The sequence below is a fragment of the Diadema setosum genome, chromosome 6 (assembly GCF_964275005.1).
Source record: "Diadema setosum chromosome 6, eeDiaSeto1, whole genome shotgun sequence".
In the NCBI taxonomy this organism is placed as follows: domain Eukaryota; kingdom Metazoa; phylum Echinodermata; class Echinoidea; order Diadematoida; family Diadematidae; genus Diadema; species Diadema setosum.
Genome location: NC_092690.1, coordinates 2,580,883 through 2,605,616, shown reverse-complemented (window position 1 = coordinate 2,605,616; position 24,734 = coordinate 2,580,883). Strand labels below are relative to the sequence as shown.

The window sequence follows — 24,734 nt, the reverse complement described above, 5'->3', positions numbered from 1 at the left end:
CAGATCCCACCTCAGGAATGTCATGCTACACATTTTAGAGTACTCAGGAGAGGTAGAAATGCATATATTCATACTGTAAACTTGAAATATTTGAAAACATATTATTAGAAAAAAAAAAAAAAAAAGCTTGGAATGAACTTCAATTTTCAAAATTTAAAATATTATAAAAAAATACATATATAATCACACATCTGTGTTTTAAGGCCTAAATGTGGGAGGAGTGTCAGTAAAATATTTCAGAGCATTTACATACTTTCCTGACATTATAAAAGAAATAGTTACTCCTGACAAAAATGGTGGGGTGTTTCTTGGTACATTTTATAATCACATTTGGTACAGCTTTCCAGTTGCAAAACAAAATGCGAAAGAATCAAATGCAATGCAATAATACTAAGGGATATAGAAAAAATCTCTCCATGCCCTCGCAAAAGAAAAAAACTATAAAATAAATAAATATGTAGATAAACAAAAATATCAAAGTTTGCTCTTGCTCAAAATTGGCAACTTTGCTCTCACTTAAAATTGGCAGCTTTGGTCCAGCATCCACAAAAGTCAACATTTGGAATCGTCACTAGGGTGTAGGAGGCACAAAAGAAAACATACTCACTTCAGTTAGAAGATGGCAACAACATGAAAAAGGACGCGCCATCTCCATCAACACTTGCTCAGTGGAAAAAAATAATAATCAAATCCTCCAAAAACACAATAGAGTACCAAAGTGATGACATCACAGTACTTTTGTTAGACCTTGGCTTGGAACCATGTGCGATCATGGTTTAACAGTGTTCACAGATATCCAGACTAAATGAAATTATTTAAAAGCAGTTTCTATGGCAATGAATTGCCAGGACATCTCATTTTGCTACTCCATGACCAATGGCTACAGGATCAAGTTTGTTTCATAGCCAGCTAAAAGTAAAAATCCCCCCTCCCCCCCAAGAGGTAATGGTTGGAAAAATGCTCCACAAACATGCGGAAGCATACCTAGACCGTCATCATGGGACTATCCACATTAAACCATGGAATTTAACAGCCTAGATGGTACAGTTCATCATCTCGTCCACTAGACTGGTCACTTCCACCTTGCCGGCTAGCTTCAGGCCCAAGAACTGTTCCATGGCCTTCGCACTGACCTTCCGCAGGGTCGGCAGACGCATCAGGAGCTTGCCGTAGCGGAGGGCGTTCCCGCCGGGTATGGACATCTCATACTTCTGCAGGCACTCCAAGAAACGCTTCTGTAACGCCCTCACACGATCCACCTCTACAAGGCCAGGTGCATCTGCAACATAATATAGTGAAAGGAGACTTCCGGATAATTTTTAGACTTTTACATCTGAACAACTACAATATAAATCAGTTACACCAAGTACAGAGTTTCAGAATATAGTGACTGGGTTGTAAAAAAAAAAACATGTATAAATTGTGCCATTTGTGTTTTGATTTTTGTAAATGTTATGTTTTGATATGGAAATGAATGAATGAATCAATGAATGAATGAATGAATGAATGAATGAATAAGAATGTTTTCAAAATTTACAACAAATTGCAATGAACAAGGATGACATGGCAGCCTCACCATAAGAATGCATGAGTTGGGGCTCAAGGAAGCACAACAAAAGAAGATGGCATGCATACATTCTACACAGGTGAAATTGTTAAGCAAGTGGTATTGCAATGGAATTACACTTTTTTTACATTTCTGACATATGTGAGGCTCCTATGTCATCAACACTGTTCAGTGTAATTTGTTTAAGATTTTTCAGAGTATTGTTTCTCTGCTCAAGGACCACAATAAATTCCACAAATCAATACATGGAGCTGTCGATTTATGTACACCATACTACACGATGTGAAATTGTGAAAATCGCCTGGAATGCTCCTTGAACAAGCAACACAAAACTTCCCTCTTATATTCAAAACACTCAAAGTCTATCATATCACTATATTTGTGCTTAGTATATTCTGTATTCTAATGCAACTTTTCATGCTTGTAATCATATCTGATATCTTAATGCAACTCAGGGTTCATACTCTCTCTCATGAATTGAATTCCATGACTTTCTATGACCTTTTCAGCCAGAATTCCATGACCTTTCCATGACTTTTATACAATTTTTTTTTTTTTTTTTTTTTTTTTTTTTAATATTAGACTGAAAATTTGATCTCAAATCAAAGCAAAGCAAAGGGGGTACCTACACATCTCACACAAACAACAGACAAACTTAAACTTTTATAATTTTTGCAATTCCATGACTTTCCATGACCATTTGATGAAAAATATCAGTTTTTCATGACTTTCAAGGCCTGGAAAAAGACTTAGCCAAATTCCATGACTTTCCAGGTTTTCCATGACCCGTATGAACCCTGCAACTACTCAGTTCTTAGCAATGCCCTTAACACGCCCATATCAAGTGCAATATAACTGTAGTTTATGAGCGTTATTTGCAATTGTCATTACACTTCAACAATAAGTCGATGTGAAGACTTCAGGTTGATCCTAATATTCTAAGTGTTAAGAATGGACTTTGAGAGAAATCCAAACACAAATTGATAGGTGCCACTGGTATTACTGTTTCCTGGAAACATGCTTAACTGTTTGATACATTCCTCAAAAATTTTCCAATCTACCTCCATGTCTGATAAGATTTCTGTCATTTCATTTGTGCTAACCTAAATGTCAAAATGGAAATTTTCACATCATTTTTTGCCATCTGCTGGGTAGAATGAATTTCATAAGTTTTTAATTCTGCAGAATGGAAGAGATAAAATAAACATTAAATGAGAACCAAAAATCTAATTCTTTGCATTACTTTCATGTCACGCAAAATGGGGAGACGTTTCAACACCCTGAAAATGTCCACTTCTACAGTATGTCATTATATCTACTCAAGCCAACTTATCAAAGTGGAAATCACAGTTGTATATTTAGAATAATTTTGGTGCATACATACAGTGCTCAATGTAACACACTGAGATGTTACAGAGTGTGTGAATGAAAGTAATGATGACCAGTATGTACAATGTAACTCTCACACGCTGCCTTCTGATGTACAGAAGTAAATCACTACTGATGTTTGCTACACTACAGTATCAAGCTCCCCCCTACTGATGCAGGCTACACTTGAAAACAAAGGAACTCTATCACTCTGACAACAACAACAACAACAACAACAACAAAACAGGCAGAGCTGGGAAACAGTCATTAATATCCAGACTACAAATGCTTAATCTCGGTTGCAGTCACTAATGACTATCAGCCCTCAGTACGGTATGTTTTGCACTCTTACTCGATTTAGTTTTCCAACCTTGCAATCTTTCTCTCAAAGCATGGCTTCTTCACTTGAGTTTTGATACAGTGTTTCCATCATGCAAGGACAGAAATTGATTTTCTTTTCCCCTATACTAGTTTCAAATTCGTTAACCTGTTCCTTTTGCGATTCTCTAAATACCTTCAATGTCCCTAAACGAGATTCTTTTTGCCCGTCGACAGAACGGACAGGTTGGTAATCCACCTGTGCGAAAGCAGTCAAGCGGTGCATGCATCCCTTCCCCACGGTCAACTACATGTGCCCTTGAACAACAGAAATATCGATCTGGTGCGATGTATGAATAGAGCGTGCATTGATGGGCTCACAGACTCTTTTGTTCTACACAAATCAGGCACCAGAATGCAATGACTGGGGTCAGCGAACGCAGATATCTACTGTGATCAGCTTTAATCGCTAATGTACATGTTCATACCAGTTTTGGAGCAGAGCAAGGGCAAACCAAATCAGAACAAAGGTAGAAAATACCGTGATATTTCTAAAAATTCTTCAAATAGAGAGAGAACAAGTGCTGAGAGTGATAGAATAAACTCTAACCTTTTTATCAAACCCATTTTGGGGGACTTTATAACACAAAGAAACATGAATTTAGGCCACAAAAGCAGGCACTCTTGTCTCCATCTTGGGAACCTGTACCAGGTTCCCGTAAGGAACGGGTTAACTTGAAACATTTTAAATTACTGGAACAAAAAACAAAACAGTAACTGGCTTCATTCTACTCTCTCCCTTCAAAATTTACCTTCATTCATACAAAATATTTTCGTTGACAAAATATTTTGTATCCTAGATAGACAAGTGAGACATAACAGTAAGTGCTTTAATCAAATAAGAGCACAAACAGAACAATTCAGGAACTCATTTTTTCCATCTACTGTCATCAAGTGGAACCACCTGAGTGACGCCACTATCAACTCGCCATCTATCGCCTCATTCAAAAAGGCCATCGATAGAACCTCCTAATTACCCCTGCGCCCTCTCTCGTCAGATGCGTTATGCCCAGTTGTGAGTAGGGCCCTGCATCGTACACATCCAGATCCAGATCCAGAACCATGGGTTTGATAACATCATCAAAAACAAAATCTGATGTATGAAATAAACAACTTCAGTAGCAATAGTAATTTACATGTTTGGTCACACTTCAAGTAATTGATATTATTTTTTTACAAGGGTGGGTTCACTTCCATACACACACAGACACACACTTCAACTGGAGATATCATACATTTGCTCACAGGAAACAGGTATTTCCCTAGTATGTTTCTGCAAACATTTCTGCAAATCATATTTTTTTAATTGTGATAATTTGATTTATAGACATTGAAAAGTGTCAAAAACAATTAAAAATCCAGTTTAGTATGTCAAAAGATTTGAGTTCATGTAGTGTATAGATTGCATACACAACAATGAAGGACACATGCAATTATATTCAAATTTTACCCATATAAATAATGGAACTAAAGTACTATTCACCAACATGCAGGTCAAAAATATGCAAAACAGGCATGCACAGGTACATTATATACCCCTCACTTACCCCTGGGACCGTAAGGGAGTGTTCTTTTGTAGTTGTTGTTGTTTTGTTTTGTTTTTTCATTTGTTTTGAATATTTCATGCAAAAGGGCATGTGTATATGGCCAGTACCTGGAGTGAACTACTACAATATCCCCAACTGAAGCCATTAACGAGAACAAACACACACACACACAAAAATAGACTTTGATGTCTATCAAATGAAAAATCACTAATGACTTGCAACCATACAAGGCTTGTTGGGCAAATTTCCATAGCAACCTTCCCCCTTAATTGTGTGGCTTCATATCAGGAGGGAGGGGAAAGCTGCCCGTTTCATAACCAACGATTACAATTATGGAAGCTCTGTAACAACCATGCTCCAGAATATCAAACTACCTGCCCTAGAACATAGGCGTCACATGAACAGTATCATATCCATGCATAAATAATCTATGGCCTGGTTGATTTGCCCTTCGAAAGACATGGTGAATTCAACCCTGAACCACTTAGAAGGACCAGGAGTTGGAAGCCTCTTCAGATTAAGCTCCCTACTTCCAGAACTGATCTCCATCTACACTCATTCTTCCCAAGAACCACCAGATACTGGAATTCCTTACCACAAGCAATAACCAATATAGCTGATCCACGTTTATTTAAAGATATATTATTCAAACATTTTGAGCAGTGTCCCTCCTACCATGACCTATGAACCAAAGTTGAGTGTTGCTCTACCAGGGCTGATCAATGTACACCATCAAGATCAAGGGAGGGCAGAGAAAAGTGACCCCTAAATTCCCTACATGATCACTGCCAGTCAGTACATGCATATATACTAAGTTCCATGAAGACACCTTGAAATATTTGTGAGATATGGAGAAAAAAGTGAAATTTTAACATTTTTACTTTACCTTTGACCCTTGACCTTTGACCTCCTGACCCAAAGCTCTCTCTGAGGAATCTTTATTTGGTAGTTCATGTATCACCAAGTTTCAAGAAAATACCTCCAGGCATTGCATAGATATAGGGGAAATAGTGAAATTTTGGGCATTTGACCATGACCTTTTGACCTTTGACCTTGAGCATGTGCACCTAAAAGTTGATAGGCACAACTTCCCCCAGTCATACATATACATATATTAGGATACCTCTAACAGTTTTTTAGTTACGCTGTCCACAAAATTGATTACGGACGGAAGGACGGACGGACGGACAGACGGACGGACAACCCGAAAACATAATGCCTCCGGCGACACTTCGTGGCGGAGGCATAAAAAAGATGAATAGAGAGAGAGGACAAAGAGAAGCAAAAAAGAAGGAAAATGACTATCAAAGGGGGTGCTATGGCATAGTGGATAAGACTCCTGACTCCCTGTCAGAGGACTCGAGTTTGATTCCTGCCCAGTGCTTTGTGTTCTTGGACAAGATGTTTTTTACCCACAATGTCCCTCTCCACTCACATGTAAATGGGTACCTTGCAACGCTGGGGTAATAATAATGGTAGGGCCCTCTGGTAGAGCAGTGGTAACAGTAAAGAGACTACCCAGGACAAATGTAGTAATAGTAGTAGTAGTAGTACTACTACTGCTGCTGCTGCTGCTGCTGCTGCTGCTGCTGCTGCTGCTGCTGCTGCTGCTGCTGCTGCTGCTGCTGCTGCTGCTGCTGCTGCTGCTGCTGCTGCTGCTGCTACTACTACTACTACTACTACTACTGCTACTACTACTACTACTACTACTAGGGGTTACCATTATAAGAGAATGGAGGATAAGATGATCGTATTGATCACTTTCTTTAATATTTTTTGTAAAACCACTCCTCTTCTGGGACACTCCATGGTCACCATACCTGGGAAGCAGAGGACCAGGGCATTCATGATGCAGAACTCGGGCAGGTCCAGCTTCAAATTCTGCAGGGTGCAGCAGAACTCGACGGTGGCATCGCTCAGGTCGCCCCACCCCAGAGCCTTGCACTCCGACACAGTCAGAACGTGCTTATCCGTGAACTGGATCATGGGACAAGTTTTCATGGATCTACAATGCATGTCAGGAAGAGAGAAAAATTGAAACAAACTAGAGAAGCACTCTGAGAGCACAGACCTCTGCCAAGCATCTACATTTGTAATTTCCACCACATTTCTTGTTCTTCCATAAAAGCAGTAATTTCTTTCCATACAACTATGCATGTCGAAAATCATCCAATTTCCCACTATAGAAACCTTCTGTTATGTAATCAATGCAGCGTAGCTGTGCAGTGCGCCTTACCCTGTACCGTAAACTAGAGCACGCACTCGCGCGCGAATGAAAACCTCAAAAACACACACCTTGATCTCTAAAGTTCATTGACCCTACCTGCTAAAATATTGAAAATCCTTCATAAAATTCATTAAAAAATTCCCGGATCACTCCCAAAATTTAATCATCTGTTCCTTGTGTCATTTTCAGCCTTCCCTGTAAGTTTCATCCAAATCCGTTCACAACTTTTGAGTTACACGTGTATTTTGCACACGGACAAACAAACAAACAAACAAACCAATAGTAATGAAATCATAACCTCCTCCCTTGGCGGAGGTAATCGGAGACACACAGACAGACAGATAAACACAAAGGAACTAAAATAAAAAGCTCTCGGAGAGCGCAGACCTCCCCTACCAGCTCATTTCCACCCATGCATCACCCTTATTTCCAAATGCTAAAGAAAGCTTTAGGGCGGTGAGTTGGTTCAGTTGGTAGCGCGTCTGCCTCCTTCCCAAGCGACCCGGGTTCGAACCCGAGTCTGTACTGAGCAATGTTGCGTGTAATCATACCATCCCCTCTTGCAAGAGGCAAAACACTCTGTCCCTCGGATAGGACATGAAAAGGAGGCCCTGTGTGTGAGAGAGTCACAACTCATGCACGTAAAAGATCCCACTTCATTCATTCATCGCAAAGAGCAGGGTGTTTAACCCGGTGAAGTGGTCCCGCCTCACATCCAACTGGACCCCATGGAAGACCAGCTTAGCACAGCTGCTGAATATGGGGTATCCAGCCATCTTCTCAGATGGAAAATGAACAAACAAACCTTTGAAAGAAAGATATTATTCAGAGGGGTGAAGGTTCAGAGGCAAGTTTCTTCACTTTGTCTCCCTCTACAAATTAAATTTGTTAAGATCGCAACTGCTGATCTGTAAATTAACAAACATGTCGGAAAAAAGGAACCAGCGGGACTCGAACCTGTGATCAGCAGTTGCGATCTTCACAAATTTAATTTGTAGAGGGAGACAAAGTGAAGAAACTCGCATCTAAACAAACCTTTCTCTTACATCTGCTGCAGAGTTTACCCCTACCATACAACCAGCAGCTTACTGCATGCTGCAGCTCACCTCATACAATTGTGTATATGCAAACCTTAAATATACACAGCTTGAATTCCCTCGTTTGTTGGCCCTATTTGTCCAAGATAATCCTTTAAAAAAAAAAACTTTTTTAAGAGTAACCTGGATCAAGATTTTGCTTTTTCTTTTGCTCTCCAGGAAAGTGAATGCCACACTTGATTAAGCCATATTATGCACACCTCATTTTCATCTGAAATCGAGATAAATCTGATCTGCAATTCTGTTTACCTCGAAGAGGGAATGGACATAAATGATGAATGCTTCCACCTCCCCCATACCCCTTCACAATACAATATAATACCTGACTCTTGTATTACATTTTTATACAGCTCTTACACCCTTGAGTTTTTTCACATTGCTCTAGGTCACATTGTCATCTATAGTGCAGCTGCTTTTATACAAATAATGAATGTTTATGATTGCAATGGACAGAATATTTCATGAGGTTAAAGATGAAATGGATCATTTCATCTTTCACCAAATGAAATATTCTGTCCATTGCACGAATGAAAAAAAAAATTGTTTTATAAAATGCCTTAAGCAGATCCTTGTCATTTGATGCTTTATGAATTTACATCGATGTAGAAACGAGAGAGAATCTGAGATCGAGAGAGTGTTAACTGAGCACTTTTTATGCTAGTGCACTGTCGCATAAAAACTGCAAACACAAGCGTTTTGAATACCTTCGTAATGTGCCGGGCTGTCGGCATGTGTGCAATGGAGCAAATCATATGGATCCAAAATTGCACAGTAAAAGGAGCCACAACTGCATGGATGATGACATCAGAGTGAAATGGGACATATGTTCAATGTCACACAACCAATGAAATGACAAAGATCTATTTAGGCATTATATTAAACACATAATACTCTATGTTTGCTTGATTTCTCTTTTATAATAAATTGTAGATACCAAAAGCAATTTCAAATCTTAAACCGAAGAAAACTTCTCAGAACAGATGTATACACCACCACAAACTGTACAAAAGAGACAGAGTAAACAGGAACCTCCTACGGGCACCAATACCATGGGGCACTGATATGTCTGTTCCGTCTACACGTAGCCTTTTGGCAAGGTCTCGTGGCTGAAAAAGAGACTAACTGTGAGAGAACGGGTGAATGCCAGACCGAGCGGCACAGCCGCGAGGCCTTTTGAAACCTGACATGAATTTTTTAACTGAGCTTTGTTTCTCGCCGATTCTCCTACCAAAAAGGGTAGCAGCCAATCAGTGACCCATTTGCTCACCACGCCGTCGCATCTAATGAATACGCATAAGTATGAGTGTCGGCGGTTCGCTCATCCCTAGCTGCCTGCATTGCAAGCGCAGCGTTGACACGTCCTCATTAGCATACCAACTGAGATCTGACTCATAAATATATAATTCATATTCGCCTTCGTCAGGAGGCAGTAGGAAAAAAAAAAACAGGTTTCAAAAGGCCTAGTGGCTGCGCCACTCGGTCTTGCGTTCACCCATTTCTCGCGGTGCTCGGTGTGGCGAATTAGTCTCAAACTTCAGCCACGAGGCCTTGTCAAAAGGCTAGTCTACACGGGACTGCATGTTTGAACAGTGCACCAGTGCAACAGTGCGTCTAAACTACAAGTGTTCATCTTTCCTGGCATCAGACACCCCTAAATGCTACCTACAAGGATGGAGTGATAATCACGCACCTGTAGGCCACCCTGAAGACATTCAGGTCCATGAATGAGGATTTGAGGAGGGCCATCTGGTCCTCCAGACGCAGCTGGCGGAACCCTGGCAGGGCTTTGGCCCACGTGATGACCATGTGCAGCTCCTGGTACCCACCCTGCATCATATCCTGGACGGTGAAGCCACGCACGGAGTAGGAAGGGGGCGGCGACCCGTCCTCCGGTGAGGGGGGCACAATGACATCCTGGAGTCCAAGTACTGATGGCATGGCCCCCTCCGTTACTCCTGTTACAGGAAACACAGGGTTTGAAACCCAGCATTTAAATTATCAATTTCCAATGGTCCATATTATGCTCTTTTTTTTTTTCTCTCTCTCTCTTTTCCTTCATCAACTCTTTCCATGGTCCTGAAGATGTCACTAAACTGAATTTAACCATTCATTTTTCCTGATTCAAGTATGAATAACATAAATTTCACAACAAAATTAAGGACAAATGGTTACAAAATAACATTGACAAAGATAATATAAGAAAATTCACTGTACAACATCACTTGTTTTTCTCCTACAAACTGCACTTTATGAACTATGTGCCACGTTCGCACGTCCGACTCGGTCAACGGTGTGCCAAGTTCGCATATATTCTGCCCAAACCCACAAACCCGCCCAAACTGATCAATAAATCGTCATATATGGCCATTTTTACAATCAGTGGTGTAAAACACGGTTTTGGCACTAATTGGTGTATAACTTTCTTATACACAGACAGATATGCATTATTTTTTCTCATAAACTTACCACCCACAGTGTCTACCTTGGGTACCTTAATGAACTTTCCTCTCTTTTTCTTTCAGATGTGGCATGCATTTACATGCTTGAAATCCAACACTTTTGGTGTATGCACTCTGACATGGTTTTTTTGTCAGACCTAGCATATTAAATTGTTTATTCCTTTTCATTATTTTTGTTGTTGTGGTGATAGACAGGTATCCAAACTTAAGAACTATTATGTTTACCAGGTTCTGCTTTGTCTTCTTTAAAGACTGAAATTGTCCAAACTTTATGTTTCGGAGGTGACATTTTCCGTTAACAGTTAACCCCTCTTTTGAGTTAGCTCTTGCTCACAATTATAAAATTCAACTTTGCTAATTTCCATCAAAACAGAATAGTAATCAGTCTGACTTAACTTCGATCCAAAGATTATTTGATTCAAATAGCTTATCATTTTTTGGTGAGTGTTTATAAATTTATGCAACTTTTCCGTTAACATTTCTGTCACCTCCGAGACAACAGATTTATGTATTTGATTTTTTTATTCTTGACATCAGTTATACATTACATTTACAAAAATGTAACATATCCCCTCACATCATCTAAGAAGGAAGGTAGTAGAAATATAGCCTGTTGTTTTCATTTCGGAGCAATTTACAATTTTCCGTTAACACTTGTCACCTCCGAAACAATTGTCACCTCCGAAACAACAAGCGTATTATATTTGATAATTTCTCGAAGACAAAGCAATTTTGTTTGATTCTATCCAATTGACAGGAATCTCTTTTGGATGAAAATAGTAATATGGCAACAGGAAGTGAGAATTTTCTAGAGATTAATAAAAGATCTGATAAAAACTAAGAATTACTGTTTCGGAGGTGACAAAACACTGTTAACAAGAGTTTTTGCTCATTTCTATTGAAGAGAAACCATATCATGTACACCAATGGTTTCATTTATTTTAGTAACATAAGTCTCAAAGTGGAGAAATCAACTAACACACTCTCACTCTTATTTTCATTACTATACTGTACGTTTTAGTGCAAATTTACATTTTTTCACTTTTTTAACAAAGAGAATGCACAAAATACACCCATCTGTTGTAAATATAATATTGTAATCAAGATCAATTCTCCTGCTTTAGTTAAGTAAACATATAGATGCTTTCATCTTAGAAACTTGATTTCCAATTTAAGCAATTTAGTTGTGAAGATTTACCAATCACAGCTTTCCATGTAGGTTGCTTTTTCTTGTGTTTCGGAGGTGACATTGTTTGTTAACACCATATTGTTATGTGATAGTGAAAGGCAAGACTTCAGTTCCTTTTCACTATCTATTAACATTTTCAAATACATTTAATATCTACAAAATCATCACAGTAGAAGTGACTTTTGTATACCTAGCTCACCAGAATTCCCTTGATACCAAAGTGATACATGTGGCAGTTCATGCATACCCTAGTCTACAATCTTAAAAAAATCATAAAATAATCAAACTCCACAAAAAGGCCACATGCCTATAGCTGGTGCACAACTTGTTCTTGAATTCTTAGTTGTTGTTTTTCCATGTACAATGTGGTAATCATAAACAAAATTATGTGATTTTTTTTTTTTGATATGAAATAATTATTACATTTTCCAAGTTGAACCAACTGTTTATGACATTGTATTTTTAAATATTATTGAAGTTATCTGACAACTAAAGTGAACAGAGGAACAAGTCCCCAGGACTGGAAAGGGAAAGATCCAAAAACAAGATTTGTAGTTCTATCTCAATATAATTTTGATGACGTGTTTACCTTGTTTTGTTATTATGTTTTATCTTAGAATTTGGCTTTAAGTACTGGAATTTCAAGGAAAAGAAAATGGTTTCTTGAAGGACAAGTCCACCTTCATATATACATATATGTGGATTGAGTGAATGCAACAACATTAGTAGAACACATCATTGAAAATTTGGGAAATTGGACAATCCATTCAAAAGTTATGTTTGTTTTTTTTTAATATCTATGCAATCACTGCTGGATGAGACAACTACGACAATGTATGATGTCACATGCATACAACGATATAAAGAAAATATAAGTGAATTTCACAAAACTTTACTTTTTGAAAAAAGTGCACATTTCTTCAACTTGCTACTGGTGTATGTTAGGGCAATATTATTCACCCTGCCTTCCAAAAGAGAGAAGTCAAGTGTTCTTTTGTTATGCAAGAAAAGTGAAAATATGTTGAATTTTCTTGATACTTTCTCTATCATCCTTGTACATGTGTGACACCACAAGCTATAGAAGTCTTCTCATTCAGCTTTGACTGAGCAGAAACTTCAAAAATTCATAACTCTGGAACGGATTGCCTTATTTTCCTTAAACTCTCACTGATGTGTTTCACTAATATTGCTGTATTTACTCAACCCTCGTGTCTATTGAGGTGAACTTGTCCTTTTTTGGTCCCTTATAGGGTTATTTGAGACCAGTTTGTGTCCGGGACCTTCTGTGAAGTTGATGGGTAAAATTACTGAACTAAAAGAAAAAATTTCCCCATAAGTTCACACAAAAGCATTATGCTGCTCTCTTCAGCTGGGAAACACAAACTGTTGTCTTAACCAAACTGTAAAAACTTGCTAAAGATTAGTATGAATTACAATCCAAAACAAAATATGAGCTGGTATCCACTATCATGAAAGAGAATAACTAAACAAAATAACAAGTAAGAACTGAAAGAAAGAGCTTATATTTGAAAATTACAGCCATGAGGAAAGACATGAATGTTCACAATGGTATTAGTTAACACCTGAGAAGTTGGGTTGTCTCTGTGTTGTGTCACCTCCAAAACAATAAAATGATTTTTTCTTATCTTATACTTTTTACTCTCAAAAGTGACTATATGATTTGCTGGTAATTTTCAAGCAATTCAGAAAGAACATAAAATATATTTTAGTAATGTCAACAGTTTAAATGAATCTGGTATATAGAAAATTTATCCCAGATGAACCAAACACCTTTCACCAGTATTATAACATTTGTATGGTGGCTATCAAGAATGATGAAGAATTCATGAACATCCTTGAATTAATCTATTTATAATACTATGTGCAAACAAAAACATAATACAAGTTAAATAAGAATTTTTGCTTTTGGCATTCATAACCTATGTCCCCACCAAAAAATTACAATGGTACCCTCCGCAACGATAACTTTAAAGATGGTGAATCAATCTAAAATACAATTTGAGGGATTGAAACTATAACTCATTGCCCACACCTTACAGAAAACCCCATTCAATTTGCTTCAGAGGTCAAAGACAAATGAGGATTTTTGTAGAGCATGTCAAGAATCCCTTCCCTCCAAGTTCTGTATATTGTGTTTACACATTAATATGCAGTTCCAAGAGCATCCAAGTGCTAAACTTGGAAGAATCAGACTCTTGACATCCTTTATAACAATCCACATTTCTTTGAGACCACTTAACCAAATTGACTGGGGCTTTCTGCAAAATAGAGCTAAGATGTTATAATTTAAGACCCCAAAGTAGATTTTAGCTGATTTAATCATATTGGGTGCTATCAATGCAAAAGTCTAATTGTAATTTTTTTTTTTTTTTTTTTTTTTTTGGGGGGGGGGGGGACATACTATATGAATACTTGAACACAATGTTAACATTGAATGTCACCTCCGAAACAAAGTTATTCTTCCCTGGTGTTGTGGAATAAAATGTTCTGAGAGCAAAGAAACATTACTAAAATGATCTTACACACTCATTTCAATTTAAGGTAGAAAATGGAATGCCATGTTTCTTCAGGTTACAATATCTAGCTTTAAATATGTCTGTCATATTCTTACTGTAAATGAATATTTCAACACAATATTAACATTGAATGTCACCTCCGAAACGAAGTGATTCTTCCCTGGTGTTGTGGAATAAAATGTTCTGAGAGCAAAGAAACATTACTAAAATGATCTCACACCCTCATCTCAATTTAAGGTAGAAAATGGAATGCCATGTTTCTTCAGATTACAATATTTAGCTTACAACCTTCGTCCAAATGGAAGGCAAACCAGGGAGGTGGATTTTCCACCTCCCTGGGCAAACTACCGGTGCCCATGCTAATTAATGAAGTGTAAAAAAACACTTGTTCTGTGTGGTTTATCTGCGTGAAACAGGAGTTAATTTCTTGTTCTCGAGTTATAATTATCAAAAACATTGATAAAAAGAAGAAGTTTTGTGTTATTGTCACTTATTCTCAGAAAAACTGAGTGTTAATATTAATGTCACCTCCGAAACATTCTATTATGTTAACTGTCACCTCCGAAACATCCATGTGTGAAAAATCCAAGATTTAAAGAAATGATTGGAATTTCATTTAACCTACATAGGAAGGTAGCCCTTCTTAAAGACTTGTTATAGTATAGAGTTTGACCTGGCTTGCCCTCCAATAAATAGTTAAAATCTTTAAAATTGCATGTCAATTGGTATTTTTACCAACAATTTGTAAATCTCATGTATTCTTTTTTTAATTCACTTTATATTCAACCCCCAAATAGTTTTGATTCACAAACTATATATTGTTGTTAACCATATAAACTTTGCATGGTGAAGTTTGACTACACAGTTTTGTCATTATGGTGCAATTCATGAAAACAAAATTTTGCTTAAATTTACTTCAGGTGCCAGGATTTTCCTTAAATTACACCAATAACTCTTCAGCTTTAAGGTCTGAAATGTTATTTTTTCAAAAATTTGAATACTTTCCAACAGGAATCAAACAGAATAATGAAAAAATATTTTGTTTGAAATTTTGACCCTCTGAGTACAAAAGTTACACCACTGATCGTAAAAAAGGCCATATGGTGATTGACTATCAAACAGTGTTCCCAAGTGAATTTGCGAGTAAATTCTAAGTTTCAGTCACTGTTTTGTGTGCAAATATCATGCCTCTACAATAATGCAGCTACTGGTCGTTTGAAAAAAAAAAAAAGCAATCATAGATTTGTCATGCAATTCAAAGCAAAGATTGGCAAATTCTCCATAACTTTTCTCATTACATGTCGTGGGTAACAAAAATTTATAAAAGTTGGTAGATTTGATCAACGAAATGGTTTACAAAAGCATGACTATGTCACAGTCTCAGAATAATGTGGCGCACAGGGGGTTTACACAATGGCACATAAAGAGTTAACAGTACACTTTGTTTGTTTAGAAAAGGTCCTAACCCCTAAAAAAAAGGGGGGGGGGAAACAATCATAATGATGAAACCATAGATATGAGCTTAAGAAAAAAAGCTTCTTGACTGCAATGAAAATCAGGAAAGAAGAATAGAAAAAGAACTAGATACTCGCATTTATCTCCCAACAAAACCATTCTCCTCTGATCAATGAAATATCACATCCCTGATTTCATTGACTTTATCAAATGGAATTTACACAGTATTTTGATGATATACCTGTCACCATGTAAAAATACAAATGTCATAGAATAGTGGTTTCAAACATATTCACATATGACATAATGAATAATCACAAACATAATTTATACTCGCATCATTTTAATACTTTAGTTCGGTTGCCTTTTTGTGAATACATGTTCCTGAATTCAGTTGGAAATACTTATTAGCAAAAAGAGCAACACAGCAGCCAGGGCTGCACACTAACCCCCTTTTTTTCTACTTGTTCTACTTGTCTGTTGGACCAGTAGGTACCCAGTTTTTCCATTTTTTTACTGGTCCATTCCTGAAAAAGTTACTGGTCTGACAATGATTTTTACTGGTCAAAGATCATCAGACCAGCACCAGTGTACAGCACTGAGTTTGAGAAAATTCTGTTTTATGGCTAACCATGATTTTATAGTTTCCTACAGAGCTCACAGTCAGCTTCAAAAAGAACAAACATGAAGTTTAACTCCAACTTTCCTTTGATTGCATGATACCAAGTACTGTTGTTGGCAATCATTGGGGAATATTCTACTGGATGAATGCAAAATGATGATACAGAAAAATTGTTCATTTTGAAAATTCAATCAATGTTTTTTGTGCTCCAGTACAAAAAAAAAAAAAAAAAAACTCAACATACAGTAAAATTTTCTGTATGCACAGGTCCAGAAAATTATTAAAAGAAAGTGTTAAAAGGAGAGTATGAATTTACATACAAAAGACCTTCAGAAAAGATATCAATGAATTATTTGTGCTTATTGGGAACATTGAATCTATCACCTTAGGAGCAAGCTTGTAGAAGCATGCCTTCAGGAAAATTCCACCAATGAAACTGTTTGAATTTGTTACTAGTTTAATTCTTTTCAAAGCAACAGTCCTGCAAGATCGCATCTCCCTATCCAGTGGGTGATTTCAAGTTCGGTGCTAGTACTAGTGCTAGTGCTATCTCAGCACTAGCACCGGCGATAAAACCGAACTTGAAATCACGTCGGTGTTGGGAGTTGACCTCAAAATTATGAGACGTATTTCCGGTAGTTGGAGCTGGGCTCGGTGTTGAATGTCATCTGCTGAACCGCGCTCCGCCGTTTGTGTTAATTACTAGCGATTTACGTGCTTTTTCCCCATTGACTAACACTAGCCCCTAGGGATTATCATTTTCTTCATTTCAAGTTCGGTGCTGGTGTTACCATTGCCGTGCGAGACCCTTTTTTCACTTCCATAATAGATGCACGTTTTACGTGCAAAGTCTATAGTCCAGGCGCAGCGACCCAGAAAAAATGACTTCGTTCAACCCACCCCGCAGAAAAGGTTTGACTGCATGGGGTGGTCGGTTGGACCCTCTGGAACATCCCTAGGTAGTATGTGATATCAAATTGTGGATCAATGAAATTCTACAGGCCATTTTAGTTGCGACATGACCATATTCTTCGGGGAAGCGTCTGCGCACACTAAGACTACTACACGTACCACTAGCACTGCTACAGGCGCCAATGCCAGTGGTGCGTGTTATAGTCTTAGCGTGCAAAGACTTTTTCCGCGACAAACAACGGTTTTTGCCTGCAAACTAACTTTTCACGCTAAGCTGAGGTCGGTGTAGTGTAGTTTCCAGACGTTTTTATTTCGTCTTTATTTCTCCGAGTTGAAGCAAGCCAAGTGAGAGTGCATACCCAGCGATTGTGACGCCTGAACCGTTTTTTGTGGCAATCATTGAGCATGCACCCTCACTCGGCTTAGCGTAATACAGTGGGCTTCTGCACAATACACAAGCTGTAACTCAGAGAAATAAAGGCGAAATAAAAACAGCTAGAAATTAAGACTAGGGTCGGTAACGCTTGTTGCTATTGGGGCACTGAAAATGACAAAATTATCACAGTTTTTGCATTTATTTCATGAAGGATTCATCGAAACGCCTTAAAACTATATATGTGCATGTTGCTAGAGATGTCAGCAATACAATGGGATACATTGTAAGGTATGATATTGTGCATGGTTACCATGGTAACCGGATGCCTACAGGTGATTGGTAACTCCCAAAAATATCTGGAATTTAGACAGGTGTGTTTCTTTTGCCTTTCGTGCACATCACTCATTGAAGATGTGCTCTACACTGTAAAATTAGTCTGGATAAAAAGGGAAAAGACGCCCAAGATTTTTCCCTCATTCTCTCCTCAGCATTAATTCATTACTGCACTTTTTGAATAAAATTTACATATCATGATATTTCATTTCATTCTATATATATATGTATATATATATATATATATATATATGTTTGTTGTTGTTGTTTTTTTTTTTTTTTTTTTACAATAGCTAACGAACACAAAAGTACGCTTAATTCTTTGATGGATAATCCAGCGCACGTGTATATTCCTTCTTTAGAAAGGAATTTATCGGTATTCTTGAATAAACTTCCTTTAAGAACATAAACAATTTCCTCCGCTCTTTTCCAGGATTGTTTTGAATAACCATCGCTCTGTAAATACTCGAAAGAGCTACTATAGAATATTGACTTTGCTTTCTGGATTCATCTTATTTTTAAGGGAAATTTGTGTCCATACATTATTAAAAACTATATACATTTGCCTATGCTTTGAAGTCAAATTTGTGTTGAAAGTACGATGGATGCAACTTTTTCATGCATTTTACTATTCGAAAACGATATTTTTTTTTCAATGGCCGTTTATTATGCCTTTGCTTACAAATTTTGCTGTAACTTGAGAATGCTTCAAAATATTCTTCACTATATGTCGTACACTTTATGCAGAAGGAAGGATATGCTTATTGAGCTTTTTGAAATTATGGGCTTTAGTTTTTGAGTTATTGACAACTAAATTCTGATTGGATAATGCTGGTTGCCATGGCAAGAGGGAAAACTTTTTTAATGAAAATCAATAAAAAAGTGTGTGTTTTTTTTTTATTGCATCTATAAGATAAAAAAAAAAAAACAATGTTTGCAGCAGCAGGAGGCAATTTGGGGGTTACCAGTCACCTTTAGGCATCCGGTTACCAGGGTAACCATGCACGATATTATAACTTACAATGAATCCCACTGTATGGATGACATCTCTAGCAACATGTACATATATAGTTTTATGCAGTTTTGATGAATTCTTCATGAAATAAATGCAAAAACTGTGTGAGTTTGTCGTTTTCAGTGCCCAAAATAGCGACAAGCGTTTACCGACCCTAGTCTTAATTTCTAGCCGTTTTTTCGTCTTTATTTCCCTGAGTTGCAGCTTGCGTATTATGCAGAAGCCCGCTGTATATATTGCGCTAAGTGGAGTAAGAGCACACACCCAGTGATTGCGATTCGGTCGTCACAATCACCGGGTATGCGCTCTCACTCGGCTTGCTTGAACTCTTGAAATAAAGTCGAAATAAAAACGGCTAGAAACTACACTACACCGAACCCAGCTTGGCGTGAAAAGTTAGTTTGCAGGCAAAACCCTTGTTTATCGAAGAAAAAGTGTATGCGCGCTAAGACTACTACACGCAGCACTGGCACTGGCGCCTGTAGCAGTGCTAGTGGTGCGTGTAATAGTCTTTACGTGCGCAGACTCTTTTACGTTTGTTCCAACAAATCATGATGAAAAGTGGCCAGTAAAATTCTACTGACACCACAATTTGGAACCACATACTACCTGGGGATGTTCATAGAGGTCCCATCTACCACCTTGTCTGGTCAAACCTTTTCTGCGGGGTGGGTTGAACGAACTCCTTAATTAAGCCTCTTACAGGAATTAGCGCCTTGACTACTATGCTAATGCAGTGGTTGCCTACGTAACGTACACAAACACTCCAGACATGACGGATATAAATCTGAGCCTGGGAGCAAAATTAAGATAGTTGTATTTTCGAGAATGGATGAAATTTGTGGCATTTCAATCCGTCTTCCTTACTATATGTATTAAACTAAGCAGTTTTGGCTACATCTTTTAATATTTGACTGTAATCACGCGCCATCACTTTTTTTGTCGCGCAATTCCTGCGGAGCTCGCGGTGCTGTGATTCCAACACCTAGTGCTGGTGATCGGTAATTTTGATCGGTATCGCCTCGTTAATCTGACCATCGGTGTTGGAGCTCAATTTAACGCTGTTATTTGGCGGCTAGCACTAGCACTAGCACTAGCACCGAACTTGAAATCACCCAATACCCCTCCCCTACCCCTTCTCCCCTCCTCTATCCCCAACCCCTCTTTGCCTCTCCATCCTCTCACCCCTACCCCTCCTCTCCTATCCCTCCTCCTCAAACTCCATCCCTCATGCCCTCCCCCACCCCCTCCTCCCCTTCCCCATCCCCCTTCCCTCTTCCCCACCTGGTAAATCCCTACCCTTCTTCCACTCAACCAACCCCTACCCCTCCCCCATCCCCCTCATTTGAGGTTTAGCCTGCAAATGCTACTTGGAAGTAAAGCCGCTGGGCAGTGAGTGTTGAAAACTTACCGGCGACAACCTGTGGGATGGCATGGGGATTGGCGGCAATCAGCTCCTGGATGGTGACCTGCCACGGTTCTGCCTCAGCCGGATTGAGTTCTTGGTAGAAGGCGACTCCCTTGGGGCCGCTGCTGCAGTCCGCCTGCGGTTGCGGTGGCTGGCCACTTTGCTGGGGATCTGGTGGGGAGTTTGAGGCAGCCTGCTGTTGGGGTGAGGGAGTGGCACGAAGCTTTTTGGTCTTTGGTTTGCCCCCGGGCAACCTGTCCTCCCTGACAGCTGATGGGAAAGTTAATGATTTCTACTTTAAAGGGACTGTACAGTACTGGTTGAGGTGAAGATTCATGTTTTGAACATTCCTAATTGAGATAATGAAAAGCCTCTTTAGTCTTATGAAATATGAAAGAGCATGTAATTATAAGAAGGATTCAACGTTTATTTGATGAAGATTGGTTTTCAAATGGCTGGGATATCCAAAAAAGTGCTAAAAAGGCGACATGCCACAACTTTATTAGGATCTCTTTGTTTCACCTTGTTTTTGGATATCTCAGCCATTTCGAAACCGATTTTCATCGAATAAACTTTTGATACCCCTTAGAATTGCATGCTCTTTGACATCTCTGGTTTCTGAATATCTCACAAAACGTTAAAAGCTAAATCCTCACCTCGACCAGAACTGTACACACCCTCTAAAGTGGATATTTTTTTTTTCTCTCACATAAACATAAATCAGACAATCCATTCAAAAGTTATGAATTTTTGAAGTTTTTGTGCAGTAACTGCTGGATGAGAAGACTACTGCAGTGTGGGAATAACTTAGATGTCACGCGTACAACAATATAAGGAAAATATAAAGAGAATTTCACAAAATTTCATCTAAAAGTTTGAAAAAAGTACATATTCCCCCGACTCGTTACCGACAAATGTTATGGGTAATATTATTCCCCCTCCCTTTAGAAAGAGGCAAGTCATGTGCTCTTTTATTATGCGAAAAAAGTGAAGATATATTGAATTTTCTTTACATTTTCTGTATACTGTTGTACGCATAATTGTATGACTCACAAGCTATAGTAGTCTCCTCATCCAGCGGTTCCAACACAAAAATTTTAAAAATTCATAACTTTTACATCGAATGTCCAATTTTCCTCAAACTTTCACTGATGTGTTCTACTAATATTGTTGCATTCTCTCAATCCTTATGTTTATGAAGGTGAACTTGTCCTCTAACGGCTTGTTAAAGATTGCCCCGTCACTGTACAGGCATGCTAACCTGGAAACATTAAACAGCACATTACTTGAATATGAGACCATTCTGAAACAAATAATTTTCACACAATAGATATAATGTACTCTTATATGAATTCCACAAGGATTGGAACAATCATCCCACAGCATTCCCACTGATCAGCTAGTTTTCTACTAGCCATCCCCTTTAAACAAGTATGGTGTCACACATTCTGCTTTTCAGTCTAATTCCTGATGTATGCTGTATCGCTACCACAATTTTCTATTTCATGACAGCAGCCTAGAAAATCTAAAAAGGTTTATGTCTACAGAAAAAAAAAAAAGAATAAATAGGCCTACTGTTATGAATCATTTCACAAGCACCAGAATGGGGGATACCTTGCTGGTATACCAGCGAGATATGTGGTTAAGCTGCGTTACAATGAAAGACAATGTCTAACCCTTGTAAAACCGCTAAAAAATAAATAAATAAATAAATAAATAAATACAGAAAAAAAAAAATATTTGCATTGCCGGTTTTAGGGATGATAATCTAATGTTCTTTTATCAAGATATTAACTGTACATAATGTGCAGGATTATTCCGCTTTCTACTACATTGCCGTGTAAATTTTATTGAGCCTAATGAAAATCCAATCCTGGAATGCGCAGTATACAGTAGTGAAACAATATAACAAGCACAACAAGAAGAGTGGGCTTTCGCATTTTAAGATTTGAGAGCAAAAAAAAACAAAAATCAATTCTCATGAAATGAAAAGTTAATTGATTTAATCAATTCAAATTATAACTTTTAAAGGTGGGTAGATTTATAAGCAGTAATTGTTCCAAGTAAACCCTGAATTGGGTAGAATCGTGTCCTTGCAGTGCCAGTGGTTCAATTTTTAACATTTTAATAAAATGAAAATAATCAAAAATTGACACCAAAATGTACAGCTCTACTACCTCTAGCAATATGTGCAATCTAGGGTACCGGTACCATACATCAAGTGATCTAGAGGAGATTGAGGCAAACAATATCTACAATAAAACTATGACTTAAAGTTAAACTCAATAGGGGCCTACACCCCAAAAATTGCCACAAAGGCTAAAGCCCTTTTGTGATTTTGGTCTCAGTCGACAAAACAAACCATTCTCCTACAAATGAACATCCAATATATAGATATCGTCTCAACTAACGACTAACGGCTGACTCTTAGAGTTTCTAAATTCTATTGGTTAGTTACTGTAAATCAAAGTTTATACCGTCAGTTCTCATGCCCATGGTCAAACATTTCTGGAAACGACAAAATTGGCAGCTGTTCCTGCTCGCTTTGTTGATATCGCAGCGCCCCTCACGATCCGCCGGTCCACGGCATGTGTATAGGAGCTGCTTTTGCACAGTTCTCTTGAAAAAACCTTTGCAACCTTCGCACGAGAATGCAGAGTAGTGGAAACCCGTGCCACGATCTCCGCATACGAGGCACGGTCGCTCGCGGTCCGCAGTCGGGCTGGACTCGGGGCGCCGCGGGGGTGATGGACCGGGACTTTCGTTGAGTTGTTGCGGCCCAGTTGGCGACGGACCCACCCCCGTAGCAGAGGCCGAGGGACAACCACTATTGCTCGCCATGATGATGATGGTTCACGCACTGCCCTGGTGTGGCGCTGCACTATGGCTTTTATGGTGGTAGTATCATGATTTCGGTGCAGAAATCCCTGGAGCTACGCTGGTTGACGTCAGATATGTAAAGCTTGAGCAGGATAGCCCAAGAAAGGACGAGGACGACGAGTTATATTCCCAACTTTGAAGCAGAATGCAAGAATTTGAAGCGATCAAGGCGGACGTGACGCCAGTATTATGAAACCCATGCCCATTATAACTCAGTCTCTCATACTGCATAATATCCGCCGAAAGAGGCCGCACCAGCACTTTATCCCCAGGTACACATGGTACATGCAAGCCATGTGCTAGTACCAGGTACGAGCGATGAGTGACGACGACCTTGTCCCTTCCATCGAGATCGCGCGTCGGCGCTGCTGGCGTATGGTTTCCTGCACGAGTGTGCGGTTGTGCAATCACAGTGGCGGATCCAGAGGGGGGCGCAACCGGCGTACGCCCCCTTTATTTTTCGTCAAAAACAAAAGAAATAAAAAGAAAACAAATGAAATGAAACCCGGAAGTGGCACCAGAAATATTAATTGCGCCCCCCCCCCCCCCCCTTTTACAGAATTCCTGGATCCGCCCCTGAATCAGGGCCCCAGGCCTTTTCATGTTAGCAAGCAACTCTTGCTGGAGTGGCAACTTCCCATAGCAACAGCCAATCAGGACGCTGTATTCTTGTCGTTACCTTGACAATCATTGCCATTTCAGCAAAAGTTGTTATCATCAATTTGTTATTGTATAGTTTTGGTTGAGACCTAGATTATGTCAGGTTTCTGCTGTTATTTGGCGAAATAATGAGAAACGTCTAATGAAGTCTGGAAGAACACGGAATTCCAAGAGGGATTCAATGCTTATTTGATGAAATTGGTATGGAAATGACCGAGATATCCAAATAGAGCAATGCTAACAAAAGGTGAGACTCATCTTTTATTAGGATCGCTTTGTTCTTGTTTTAAGATGTCTCAGCCATTCCAAAACCGATTTTCATAATGATTAACTTTGAATTCCTCTTGAATGGTAAATGCTCAGATGTACTTTCCATAAGTGGTTTCTTGGTATCTCCAAAAAAAAAAAAATGCAAAAGCCCAATTCTCATCTCTACTAATACATGTACTATAAATTGTACCATCCCTTTAATACTATCGCGAACGAAAAGTTCTTAGGGCTTCCGCGGAAAAAGAAAAGAAAGAAAAAATCACACAGCTGACAAGCAAAAATAGGGGGGTCTTGATATGCCCTATTCATTCATACTTTTCTGGTGCTATCACCGGGGTGAAAAAAGTGGGACCAACATGGTAAGCCCCTATGTATTCCGATGTAAAATGCAAAAGTGGGGCCGAACCACCAACCCCCCCCCCCCCCCCCCTCCA

At 38.7% G+C, this 24,734-nt stretch overlaps 1 protein-coding gene across 1 annotated transcript; it reads right to left on the bottom strand.

Moving 5' to 3' along the window:
- Positions 1–1,034: 1,034 nt before the first annotated feature.
- Positions 1,035–23,331, bottom strand: LOC140230140 (steroid hormone receptor ERR1-like). Its single transcript, XM_072310333.1, has 5 exons — positions 22,968–23,331; positions 20,494–20,760; positions 9,875–10,139; positions 6,681–6,865; positions 1,035–1,279 (listed from the first exon to the last, which is right to left on the bottom strand). Exons 1-5 carry the CDS (start codon positions 23,329–23,331, stop codon positions 1,035–1,037), a joined length of 1,326 nt encoding a protein of 441 aa, XP_072166434.1.
- Between the last annotated feature and the right edge of the window lie 1,403 nt (positions 23,332–24,734).